The sequence below is a fragment of the Polypterus senegalus genome, chromosome 4, assembly GCF_016835505.1.
Source record: "Polypterus senegalus isolate Bchr_013 chromosome 4, ASM1683550v1, whole genome shotgun sequence".
Lineage (NCBI taxonomy): Eukaryota > Metazoa > Chordata > Cladistia > Polypteriformes > Polypteridae > Polypterus > Polypterus senegalus.
The window spans coordinates 168,383,114-168,397,500 of record NC_053157.1 but is presented as its reverse complement, the minus strand read 5'-3'; the positions used below and the strand labels follow the sequence as shown (position 1 = coordinate 168,397,500).

Below are 14,387 nucleotides of genomic sequence, written 5' to 3'. Positions count from 1 at the left end.
GAAGTTACATCGTGACAATGCAACACAGAACTGCCCATGAGAGAATATCATTTCTCTCTCTCTAATAAATAAACCAACTTTTTCGAATGTTTGTCCCTGTGATTTGTTAATTGTCACAGCAAAAGCTATTCTAACGGGAAACCGTAAACGTTTTAATACGAATGGCATGTCAAGATCTCCGCTGGTGTCCAATGTTATCCGCGGAAGATGTACTACATTACCTTTCTTCTCACCTGTTAAAATTTTACATGTCAGAATTGTTTGACTAATTTTGAATCCAACTAATCTTGCCCTATTGCACAGCCCATCACTCAGACAGAAATTATGCAGTAACATTATAACATATCCTTCTTTACACAGTAATTCGTCAGGTGGAAGACCGGATGGTGTTAACGGTTGCAGATATTTTATGTGATATTGTAAGTTGATGTTTTCATCTTCCACGCCACCACCACCAATTTTTTCAGCATTGTCTATTGATATGCATTTAACCAATCTGCCATGTAACCGATCGACAATTTTCTTGTTAATTCGTTTGACTTCATTGTTTCTCAGTGCTAGGATTGCCCGTGTAACTCATTTCTTCTGTTGATAACCCTTCAGGATGAAATTCTTCAATAAGATTTGGGCATAATAAGTTTTCTTTTATTGGGAACTTAAAGTGAGGAAAACGTAAAAATGTATAAAAGCTGAGAGCACAGGAACTGTGTCTGACAAAAGCATTCATACAAATGAGAGGTGAGAGGACTGTGGGGGATGATTGAAAATGGTTGAGAGGAGGGCGGGCCTTGAAAAAATCTCTTGGCAATAGTCGCCTCAAGATTTTCTTTTATAATGGAGAGAAATATATATGTACTTGACACCAAAACTGAAGTTAAGCCGTTAATTCATACTTGGGAAGACACATGTAAACCAATATGAATGTTCCTATTAATGCATCAACAACCACTGTTTCAGTGTACAATGCTAAGAGTAAAAATCCAATCAGCTTTTAACTTGTTCACTCTGCCATGGGAGGCAACCAAAAACTGTAGCTGTAAAATAAAATGAAGAGCTTTATAATTATGTCCAACATCAGGAAATTAAAGCAATTTTTAATTTAACTTCTGGGTTCAAGGATGCAGGTCTTGACATTTTAACTGGTTTTAACACCATAAATAGGGGATGGAATAGCATAGAATATAAACTTCATTCAGTTACACTGGCATTTATTTCATTAATTGTTAACCTGTATAATGTTACCACTGTTTTACAACAGTGAATACAGGAAGGGGTCTACAAGTAAAATAGCTAGTTTAATAACCAGCAATATATTTCAAGCCACTCTCAAGAACATTTCTGGCAATACAAAACCTTCAATCTGACATTCTTTGCGGCAATAACAATAAGTGATAGTTAATTCTATGTGCAAGAAAAAAATATGTCCCATTTGGGGTGCTTGTCTAGCAGCAGCGTACAAATCCAGTTACATAATGAAAAAACACCTGCTAATTTGCCCATCCAAATAGAAACATCTCTCTGAGAAAATAACATTCTGAATTACGCTATAAGGGAAAAACATTTGTCAGGAAAAGATAAATTGCATAAACTGGCAACTAATAATGTCCAGAGTATAAAAATAATTTGTATAATCTGGTATACTGACACTCACTAAGGTACATAATGTATATTATTCTGTAGTGATTCAATAACCACAGTGACGAAGAGGCTTTCATTTTTCACACGGAATCATTATCAAACAATTAAAAAAATAGATAAAATATAACAATCTATATGAAGGAAAAGATATTTAATAAAAATGTTCACAAAGAGTGCCTATGATTATATTAGCACCTTTACAAATGGACACAGAATAGGTTCAATTGAAAAATCTAGATACAAAAATTTAAGCAGTATGAGAAGACAATTTCCCCTTGGGATTAATTACAGTGTACCAAATACCAAAACATACAAAATACTAGAACCCATATATCCAAGAGCACTGTGTCACAGTAGCAAAATAAATCAAGAAGTAGAGTTCAGGAATAATCTGAATTTATAAAGCATCACCATTAACCAAATAGAAAACAAGGCTAAGCGTTGCTTGAAACACATTCCAAAACAACATTTATGGTAATAATGAGTTTTATCATTCATTATAATTTTCCTAAAAAGCCACAAAGTAAAAAAGATGCAAAAGTACATTCTGTTACATCACTCTGTTTATTTTCAGTGAATATTGCAGGAATGTTCAATTTTACACATTTTGCAAAATTAACTGATCACAGATTCATTTCATATTCAGTATGGTCACGAAAAAGGCAAAGGCTAACTTTGTCTCAAAGAAAGACACATTTATAGACTAACCTCGTCTTCTGATGCAGTATCTTGTGATTTATTGCCATTATCCTCTTCTTCCTCGTCCTCTTCATCATTTTGACTCATTTTTCCTATAGTCCCATTCTCTTCCTCTCTTTTATCTAGCTGACCAGTTTCTGAAGTGACATAAGACCATCAATTTATGATTAAAAAGAGGACAGAAAGCAATGCACATTTTTGAACATAAAAACAAGTAACTTAAAAAATATGAAATGAGTAAAGGCTGAACTATATTTATGTGGCCTATTTCCATAGCTATGTAAACAGGCAAGATGGGCCTAGAGGAAAAGTAAAAGGGTCGATCAGGTGTAGCTGTTTAGTGGAAAGTACAACTCTGACAGCATAATCATAGTCCTTGCAAAATCAGTTTTTGACATTTATATGTATTTTGACATTTATATGTATTTTAGAGTTGACTAGGTCAGAAGAGCTTGAAAAAAAAAAACACTTGGACCATTTAATAAGCAGCTCTAATACAGTCATATGAAAAAGTTTGGGACCCCTCTTAATTCTTTGGATTTTTGTTTATCATTGGCTGAGCTATCAAAGTAGCAACTTCCTTTTAATATATGACATACCTTATGCAAAGAGTAGTATTTCAGCAGTGAAATTAAGTTTATTGGATTAACAGAAAATATGCAATATGCATCATAACAAAATTAGACAGGTGCATAAACTTGGGCACCCCAACAGAAATATTGCATCAATACTTAGCCTGATTTTGCAAAAATAACAGCCTCTAGACACCTTCTATAGCCTTTGATGAGTGTCTGGATTCTGAATGGAGGTATTTTTGACCATTCTTCCATACAAAATCTCTCTAGTTCAGTTAAATTTGATGGCTGCCGAGCATGGACAGCCTGCTTCAAATCATCCCATAGATTTCCGATGATATTCAAGTCAGGGGACTGTGACGGTCATCCCAGAACATTGTACTTCTCCCTCTACATGAATGCCTTTGTAGATTTCGATCTGTGTTTTGGGTCATTGTCTTGTTGGAATATCCAACCCCTGCGCAACTTCAACTTTGTGACTGATGCTTGAACATTATCCTGAAAAATTTTTTGATATTAATTCATCCAACCCTCGACTTTAACAAGGGCCCCAGACCCTGAACTAGCCACATAGCCCCGTAGCATGATGGAACCTCCAACCAAATTTGACAGTAGGTAGTAGGTGTTTTTCTTCCGCCATGCAAAGCGTTTTTTGTTATGACCAAATAACTCAATTTTTGTCTGATCAGTCCAAAGCACTTTGTTCCAAAATGAATCTGGCTTGTCTAAATGAGCATTTGCATACAACAAGCGACTCTATTTGTGGCGTGAGTGCAGGAAGGGTTTCTTCCTCATCACCCTGTCGTATAGATGTTCTTTGTGCAAATTGTGCTGAATTGTAGAACGATGTACAGATACACCATCTGCAGCATGATGTTCTTGCAGGTCTTTGGAGGTGATCTGTGGGTTGTCTGTAACCATTCTTAAAATCCTGTGCATATGCCGGTCCTATATTTTTCTTGGCCTGCCAGACCTGGGTCTAACCCAGTTTTCGACCCTCTGCAGTTTGCATACCAGGAGAAGGTGGGAGCGGAGGATGCCATCATCTACATGCTACACGATCCCTCTCCCACTTGGACAGAGGCAGTGGTGCAGTAAGAATTATGTTCCTGGACTTCTCTAGCGCCTTCAACACCATTCAACCTCTGCTCCTTAGGGACAAGCTGACAAAGATGGGAGTAGATTCATACTTGGTGGCATGGATAGTGGACTATCTTACAGACAGACCTCAATATCTGCGTTGCGGGAACTGCGGGTCTGACACTGTGGTCAGCTGCACAGGAGCGCCGCAGGGGACTGTGCTTTCTACGGTCCTGTTCAGCCTATATACATCGGACTTCCAATACAACTCGAAGTTCTGCCACGTGCAAAAGTTTGCTGACGACACTGCTATCATGGGCTGCATTAGGAGTGGGCAGTAGGAGATGTATAGGAACCTAATCAAGGACACTGTTAAATGGTGCAACTCCAACCACCTACAACTGAACACCAGCAAAACCAAACAGCTGGTGGTGGATTTTAGGAAGCCCAGGGCCCTCACGGACCCCGTGATCATCAGAGGTGACTGTGTGCAGAGAGTGCAGACCTATAAATACCTGGAAGCACAGCTGGATGATAAATTGGACTGGACTGCCAATACTGATGCTCTGTGCAAGAGAAGGACAGAGCTGGCTATACTTCCTTCAACATCTGTAATAAGATGCTTCAGATGTTCTATCAGACGGTTGTGGCGAGCACCCTCTTCTATGTGGTGGTTTGCTGGGGAGGCAACATAAAGAAGAGGGACGCCTCACGCCTGGACAAACTGGTGAGGAAAGCAGGCTCTATTGTAGGCACGGAGCTGGACAGTTTGACATCTGTGGCAGAGCGACGGCGCTGAGCAGGCTCCTGTCAATCATGGAGAATCCACTGCATCCACTGAACAGTATCATCTCCAGACAGAGGAGCAGCTTCAGCGACAGACTCCTGTCACTGTCCTGCTCCACTGACAGACTGAGGAGATAGTTACCCCCCAACACTATGTGATTCTTCAATTTCACCCGGGGGGGTAAATAACACTATACAATTTTATACTGTTATACCTGCCTTGTACTCTCCACCTTGCATTTTTATCACTCTTTAATTAATATTGTTTTCATCAGTATGCTGCTGCTGGTTGATCGAGCTGCCCTGTGGGACATCCTGAGGATTCACAGGTTCCCCTAGAGGTTGCTGGATATCATGCCCGGTATGTACACTGGTACTGTCAGTGATGTGCAGAGTGGAGGCAAAACCTCTCTGTTTTTCCCAGTTGATTCTGGGGTTCGTCAGGGGTGTGTTCTTGCTCCTACTCTGTTCAATGCTTGTATGGACTTGGAGTTGGGCAAGGTCGTGGGGTATCTGTTGGTGACGAAAGGTCCACAGATCTTGACTTTTCTGATGATGCTCTGATCTTCGCAGAGTCAATGGAGGCTCAGATCGGGGCGCTAGAGAGACTGAGCGAGGAGTCTCAGTGTTTGGGCTTGCGAGTGTCCTGGATAAAAACCAAGATCCAGGCCTTTAATGACCTCTTGGGCACAGCAATCAGGAGTGTGTGTTTTTGGAGAGAGTGTTGACCTTGTTGAGAGGTTTACTTACCTTGGCAGGTGACTCTTCCTATGAAGTTAGTAGACGGATTGGGAGAGCATGGGGGTGTCATGAGGTCGCTGGAAAGGGGTGTGTGGTCCATCCATCCATCCATTTTCTAACCCGCTGAATCCAAACAGGGTCACGGGGGTCTGCTGGAGCCAATCCCAGCCAACACAGGGCACAAGGCAGGAACCAATCCTGGGCAGGGTGCCAACCCACCGCAGGACACACACAAACACACCAATCACACACTAGGGCCAATTCAGAATCGCCAATCCACCTAACCTGCATGTCTTTGGACTGTGGGAGGAAACCGGAGCGCCCGGAGGAAACCCACGCAGACATGGGGAGAACATGCAAACTCCACGCAGGGAGGACCCGGGAAGCGAACCCGGGTCCCCTAACTGCAAGGCAGCAGCGCTACCCACTGCGCCACCGTGCCGCCCCGGGGTGTGTGTTGCTCCTGGTATATATGCAAAAGGACGAAGGTCCAAGTCTTTAGAGTCCTGGTGCTTCCTGTCTTGCTATATGGTTGCGAGACATGGACGCTATCCAGTGACCTGAGACGAAGACTGGACTGCTTAGGTACTGTGTCTCTCCGGAAAATCCTTGGGTACCTTTGGTTTGACTTTGTGTTGAATGAGCGGTTGCTCATGGCGTCCTGAATGAGGCACATTACCTGCATTGTGAGTGAGCATTAGTTACGGCACTACAGCCATGTGGCACATTTCCCTGAGAGTGATCCGGATCATAAGATCCTCATTGTTGGGGACCCAAGTGGCCGGACCAGGCCAAGGGGTTGCCCACGTAACACCTGGCTGCAGCAGATAGAGGGTCATTTCCGGAGGGTGGGACTGGACCGCGTGTCTGCCGGGATCCAGAGTTGTTTCACTGTATAGTGGGTGCGGTAATGCACTGTACCAGTGCATGGCTCCCCAAATTGACTTGACTTGCTGCTGCTGGAGCATGTGAATTTCCCCTTGGAGATTAATAAAGTATGTGTCAATCTATCTATTGTCACACACGCGTGTTTAGGAGACAACTAAAGGGCTTGAGTACATGTAATTCCACGCCAGACAAGGGGGTGGCGAAGTGCACTAATTCTCCCACTCGATCTCTTGCAGACCATTCTAGGAAAATACCGCCCGGCTATGAGGCAGCCAACAATGTAATGTCCTGATGACATACTGGCCTTTAAAGCAGCCATCTTGTGTATACTAAGTCAGTTCTGTTTTGGACTCGGTTGTGTGAACATGTCTGTTCTTTTGACTGCAGATGGGAAAAAGTATACAGGTGGCTGTCCCAAACCTTCTCAATTTCTTATGGTCGTTTTTGTGACTGACTGACTATCTATCTATCTATCTATCTATCTAAACTGTGCATGTGGCCTTCCATTTCCTGATTACATTCCTTAAATATGAAACTGACAGTTTAAACCTCTGAGATAGCTTTTTGTAGCCTTCCCCTAAACCATGATACTGAACAATCTTTGTTTTCAGATCTTTTGAGAGTTGCTTTCAGGATCCCAAGCTGTCACCTCTTCAGAGGAGAGTCAAAGGGAAGCACAACTTGCAGTTGGCCACCTTAAATACCTTTTCTCATGATTGGACACACCTGTCTATGAAGTTCAAGGCTTAATGAGCTAATCCAACCAATTTGGTGTTGTAAGTAATCAGTATTGAGCAGTTACATGCATTCAAATCAGCAAAATTACAAGGGTACCCAAATTTTTGCATAGCCAGTTTTTCACATTTGATTTAATTTTATACAACTAAATACTGCTTCACTAACAATCTTTGTTCGGAAAACACCCCAATACTCAGATGCTCCTAGGAAATGAAAGACATGCCACTGTTATCTTTTTTGTTGAAATTAGAGTAAATTATTATGCAGGCTGAGAGGGGTTCCCAAACTTTTTCATATGACTGTATAGAGAAGAATTCTTCATAGTACAATCTGCTGTTACTGAGTCAGGCAATGGTAGTAACACTACCAAAAACATCACCTTTATTTAAAATTTTGGAACACACCTAAACATGAAGAATTAAAATTTACTTGTTAGCTTGAAGCATGACTCTACTAGAAAGGAAAATGAAGAAAGGAATGCATGTTGGTACAAGATGAGGCAGAAAAACAAAAGTGTATCTAATAAGGAATAAAATACATTACTATTTAAAATATTACCTATCAGGAAAACATTTTAATATTTCAAGGAAAAATATATACTGACCTTTCGTTGAGGCATCCACCAGAAGTTCTTCGTCATGGCTCTCCAGCATGCCTCTTCCCTTCACACTATGGTCTACTGTGTTACCTGCTTCATCCAATTTTATTTCTTCTTCATTATCACCATCTTCCCTTTTCTCATCCAACTGAGGAGCATCTGTCTTCTTAAGCAGAGATGCACTGCCTGCTTTCTACAAAATATTAGACGTTTCAAGTTTAAACAACTTGATAAAATTAAATATTGCATTGATAAAATAACACAATATAACAGTAACCTAGTATGGAGGGTACTTCAACAAACAGCATAGCATCAAGTAGCTAAAGTGAGCTTGTGTTTTGGACACCACTGCTTAAACACAACTAACACCAAATAACTTAAAATACACATTCAATTGCTCATTTGAAATTTTATACAAGACTGATATACTGCAGATTACTAATGCATTAAAGCAAAAAACTTTTACCATAATATAATTACAACAGTTATATATTAACAGTAAAAAATGTATTCATATTCACATGGCTACAGTTGCTCATATTTGATCAATTAAAACTACTATGGAGAGGAAATATGACTCACTAGTATTCATAGTTCTTTTACTATTTTTTTAATCAAAGCATATATCACAGCATAAACAGTTGTGTAAAAAAGTTAGTATAACCTGCTTCACTTCTATGGTTTACTGGAATGGTAATGCCAATTTGCTCTTGAACAGATATTTGTGAGGACATGGAGGTTTACCAATCCTGTCTACATGTGTATTGCTAGCTTGAAAAATGCTTAAAAAAAACTGTGTGATATTTTGTAGAATGTGCTCAAGAAAGTTGCAGTGTGCCATTCAGCCCATGTACTTGCATAGCAAGATTTTTTTTTGATATGCTTGGCATTAAAACAAGTCTTCTTAAAGTGATTCTTTAATGTGGGTGGGTTGCCCTGCCAAGGCTGTCTCTACCCTACCCTCTTGCTTGTCAACCCATTGACAGAATATCCAATGAGAATTTGGACAGTATTCAATTTGGGAACATAATTACATTACAAAACTATCCAAAACATCTTAAAATATTAGTAAAATTAAGACATTTTCTAAATACGCAGGATACAGAGAAATTAATTCATGTATTTATTTGTAATTGGCTTGACTACTACAACGTGTTATTCACTAGCTATTCAGATCCTTCTTTATGCAGTTTTCAGTTAACTTGAAAAACTGCTGTGAGAATTATTACAAGAACAAGAAAGTACAAATATATAACTCCAGTTTTCAAGTTCTTGCAATGGTTCCCAGTTAAGCTTAGGGCTGCTTTAAAAAAAAATCCTATTTTTAACATATAAAGACTTAACACAGCCAAGACCCTGCTTACTTATTTGAACTTATTATTACTTACAAACCAGAGAACACAATAAGATCTCAAGATGCTGGCATACTTGTAATTAATAGAAGTAATAAAATAACAATGGAGGCTAAGTTTTTAGTTACAGGGCCCCTAAACTGTGGAATGATCAGCCTGCTAATATAAGAGCAGCCTTTAAATACAAGGCTGAAGACTCGCTACTTCAGTCTGGCATACCCTGACTATGGCTGCTAGTTGCATTTCTGTTTGTTAGTCATTTGGACAAAAATAAGTAATACAATATTTATAAACCATTACTAACCCTTCTTTATTATGTTTCTCTTCTCAATATCTTGATGTGGCACTTGATGCCACTGCTCTACTGCCAAGCTAATCTCCTGCCTACGGAAAAATCATCTCTGATAAAGGAGTGTTGGAATCATCAGTTGAAAAGATTACCTCATCAGATTGAATGGCCCAGCACAAACTCTGCTATAGAATGCCAAGATGAGGTAAAGGCCGAGGTTTCCAGGACTGTGACTGCATCTGATTTTGTCTTTAACTGTCTCTCTTACAATTTTCATTTTTGTCATAGTTCATCAATTAATTAATGAACAGATACTGTTGATTTCTATTTATGTTTATCAGTTTCTATATTGTTGTAACAAATGTGTATCTTTAGATGTACAATTCTATTTTTAGTAATTAATACAATCTATACTTCTGTTTTAGTTAAGAATTTTTTATAGTACTCTGTGTCTGCACTAAGTGAAGAGTGCTGTACAAAAATAAGTTGCATTCTATTGTATTATATTACATCATAAGATACACAATATATTTGTCTGCACCTCATAAAATTAAGTTATGGTCCAACAGAAAATAGTGACTTATTCTAAAGAGTAACAAATGAGTGCCAGGACACTTTTACAGACATTACACAGGTCAGATATAGTAAAGCAAGAGCCAAATCCTTACAAATCTGTTGATTTTACCTGTCATTCTACATCCCCATCCTCATTTATATTCATAATTTCAAGGTAGTAACCAAAAAAAGAAAACAAATAATAAAATACAGTAAAATGATAAAAATCACAAAAAGTGGCGAAAATGGGTCTCACTGCCTGTGACAGTGTGTGGACCTCAGAGCAGCTATGTTAAATGGTTTAGGTATGTTATTACAAAACTGAAGCAGTGTGTGACCCACAGGCATGACCCACTAAAAGATTCATAGCGTTCTGTAGGAAATGTAGTCTCAAATGGCCTAGGGAATTATTCAGGGTAGCTACAGTCAGTTAAGGTTACAGTAGCTTAGTCTTTGTAGGTTGGTGTATTAGAATTTTTACCCACATTAAATAAAGTGGAAAGTGGAGTGAAGCTTCTTTGTGAGCAGGGTAATTACATAATCTGGTAAGACGTTTTAAAACAGTAATGTTTATTTGGTGGTGATGTATGCTAATTACACTTAGGCCATATTTTAACCCAAACCAACAAACCCCTACGTTTGGCCAATAGATAATAAACAGATACTATGTCAATAAATTCTATAAAAACCCCAGAATGGCATAGGTACTTTTAATGCAACAGATAAACAATATTTACTAAGCGCTACACATATGTGTAAAAAAACTGTTTTCTCTAAATTCAAATTACACAATGCAACTAACTACCATTTTTTCTAACTTTCCTAAAAATGCACAAAACTTTAGTATTTATAGGACTTTATTAGATTCACACATTGAAGCATATCATGGTTGATTATGATATAAGCTTGAACACATGATTTATAATCTTAACACAAGAGCATAATAATGATAATACACAAATTCAACCAGAAAGCATGGTTATTAGGCAGCTAATAAACAAGTTTCAAAGGAAACAAAATGCTGAAAAGAAAATGTATTAGTTTATTTTGTATAGATGTATCTAATCTTCCATAATATTGCTTATTTCAAAGTGTCAGGATTAGGTTTCATGTGAATGTTGAAACACTATTTTTAGGTCCTTCTATTGTGGTCGTTTTGAGAGCCATTTCCGCGCCGCTTCTTGCTTTGCTAAGGGTGTGGTTTCTATTGTTTTAACCCCCAGGTAATCGGTGCAACAGGATAAGTGGTTGGCTGGGGGTTCTTTTCATTATTTGATCTGAGGATACAAACCTCCTAAATAAATTAAAAAAAAATACTCTCATGAGTTTCATTTGGTTTGACCTCTTTCCCTGTTTTTTCAACTTCAATTCTTATCTCTTGTTAAGATTTGGTAGCCAAGTTCATTTTTTATTAGTTTTAATTTAAATTTTTTACACACTTCTCCCAGTTTAGCTCTGTAAATAATCACCTGTGCTTTTCTCAGCAGGACATACAGTTAAGATCAAGTTCTAGATTAATTTTACAATTTGTAGGCTGCCATTTTATAATCCTAAAAAAGCTGTAACATCTTACAAGTTTACTTGGGCCCCATGCTCAATACTTTACCTCTTTAACTTCTTACACACATTTTTTCATTTATATTCATTTCACTAGATTATACTCTGTCCCTCAGTGCATTTGTATTACTGGTTATTCTGTGTACTGCTGTGGAATGGTGACTTCCCTTGTTCTTACATATTGTTTTCCTAATTTGTATGTATAAACTACTCCAATATAAATACCATGTGGTGTTACAGCAAAAAACATACATTTACTGTGCTTACCCTGGGCCAGCAGAATAGCGCAATCAACCCTACAGGCAAAGCAATAGTCAGAATATAAATTATCCAAAGCCAAGGTCGTTCATCTGCAGCACTGATCAACTGACTCCACACTCCAGGCTGTTAAGAATGGAAGAAGGACAAAAAAATAAAAAACACTGACCTTACTAAAACATAATATAGTTACATGTGGTAACTCAAAATAACATTTGTGTTTCTGTTCTCTGTCAAAATATTCTATGACTGAAAAGAGTATCAGATAAAAATCTAAGCATCCAAGAACAACTTTAATTTTGCACATTGGAACAAGAAAAAGAATGAAAAAAAACTAGAAGTATGACACAAAGCAAAGGTGAAGGAATATGCACCACCTATACTATATGGCCTCTACAAACACTGTGGTCTACATTAACAAATCTTTAAATAAATTCATTGCCCTACATATTGCATTTAACAAACCAACTTGCAGCTTCAGTTATACTTAACATAATGAACTCTGAATTTAACCCAAATTAAAATGAAAAATTGTTAAGGTTTGTAAACTTGGGTAAATAAAATTGTGTTCTTGCATACCTCATTTGCACTGGCCACCAGTTTCTTTATTCCCCAGCTGTCAGACGCCCAACGATCAGAAACCTCTTTTTCAGAACAGATAATAAAATTGTCAAAATAGATATCAGAGGTCATAGACCAAAGTTCTAAACCAACTGCACTGAATGGTGTCATGCCAAATGGATTATCATCTTCAAAATAATCTGGATTTGGGATTTTTCTTGGTTTCCATATTCCCTGTTCAGGAACAAAAAAGGCATTTCTGAAATTATTTCCCATAATTAAAAAAAGTAAAGTTCTATGTTATTTTTAAAACCAATGAGGATTTCTCCTAGGCTATAATCCATGTAGCAGTCTTCATTTCTACTTCAGATGTTGTCAATATGTTAAATGAAAATGTTTTTGTGTTTTTTTTTTCTTTGTTGTCATTATGGAAGAGAAATAGCACTCTTTTTAAAGAAATTACAATGTTTCTAAGTGGTTAAAAGTAAACCAATGTAAAGATGTTTAATAAAAACCTGCCTGGATTGGTGTGCATTGCACGATGCCAAACTTTTAAAATAAGCGCTATTTATGCACACACCTGTAATTACAAAATGGCTAACTTGACAAAAACATCCAAAATGACTGACAGTTTTAATTAAAATGTTAATAGCAATGTTTATGAATTTCTTCAAAAATAATTTAGACACCATAAGATTATAGTTACAGCAGTCTGCTTACAAATGTAATAGTACTGTATCACGTTACATCTTTACTTTTACAAAACACGTCATTAAATTTAAAGTGATTACACAACAGTAGACCTTATTTTCAATTTCCAAAAGAAACTATCTACCCCTTATGACCAAACAAACTAATTAGCAGACTCACTTTCAGTAGTTGCATAATCATTATTAGGCATTATTCTGACTCCTTTAAAGCAAACATTCTTAGATATTTATTAAATAAATCAGGTTCAAATAATTCATAGTCATTAATAATTAGAGACCAATTTCCAATTTTACTTTTGATTCTCAAGTTTAGGAGTAAAACTGCAACCATACAAATGGAATCTTATCTTAAAAATATAATTGAGACATTTCAGCCTGGCTTTCATTCTACTCACAGCACAGAAGTAGCCTTAGCTTATATTTTGTAGAATATTGAATTTTCCTCTGATGAAGCTAACACCACTGTTAATACAATGATAGATGTTGGCAAGTTTTTTATAATGATGTAAGACACCAAATTCTTTGAATCACGTGCCCTTCCAGAAGAGGTCACCTAGTCTGGCAGCTTTTTATTATTCCAATATGCATGTTAAGATGTAATACTGTTACTCCCAGGGACCACATATACTGTAAGTAATGTTTCTCGGACTGCCTTCTTCCATCACCGAAACATTTCTAGACTTCGTCCTGTTCTTACGCAACTGAAGTATTGGTTAATGCCCTAGTCACCTCACGTTTAGATTACTGTAATGCTATTCTATCTGGCATCCCACAAAAACGTATCCATTGCTTACAATTTATTCAAAATTCTGCTGCCAGCATAATAACCTGCTGTTCTTAATCCACTGAACATACTACACCTATTCTCTCTCAACTTCACTGGCTCCCTGTTAAGTACAGAATACAATACAAAATACAATTTAAGTAATGTTAAGTAAATCTTAACATTTAAAGCTCTCCACAGTCTTGCTCCCCCCTACCTCACTGATCTCCTCCAGACTTACACTTCCTCTTGTTCAATCAGATCCTCATTTGCAGCTCTACTTTTTGTACCATACATCAAACTCTGTGCTATGGGAGCTCGAGCGTCTCTCATAGTGCTCCTCAACTATGGAATTCTCTTCCCTCTCATATTCGTCAGCTTGATTCAATATCACATTTTAAAACTGTCCTCAAAACTTACTGATTGTGCATTATGCACTGTTACTGCCTGTTATCTTTGTTTGTTTGCTAATTATTGCTTTTTAATTTATCATTCCCTGTTTTTATTTTACTACTGTTGTTTAATTTCACTGTAAGGTGACCTTGAGTGCTAAGAAAGGCGCCTATTAAATAAAATGTATTACTATTACCAATAGTATG

At 37.6% G+C, this 14,387-nt stretch overlaps 1 protein-coding gene across 2 annotated transcripts in view; it reads right to left on the bottom strand.

The window, feature by feature from the left end:
- clgn (calmegin) overlaps positions 1-14,387 on the bottom strand; it is a 104,704-nt gene that overhangs the window by 14,906 nt on the left and 75,411 nt on the right. For both annotated transcript variants that reach the window (XM_039751651.1, XM_039751652.1), the window contains exons 11-14: positions 12,334-12,549; positions 11,764-11,880; positions 7,750-7,936; positions 2,347-2,474 (exon numbers count right to left, since the gene is read on the bottom strand). In XM_039751651.1, the coding sequence (XP_039607585.1) occupies positions 2,347-2,474; positions 7,750-7,936; positions 11,764-11,880; positions 12,334-12,549 (648 nt within the window). The remainder of the gene's footprint in view (positions 1-2,346; positions 2,475-7,749; positions 7,937-11,763; positions 11,881-12,333; positions 12,550-14,387) is intronic.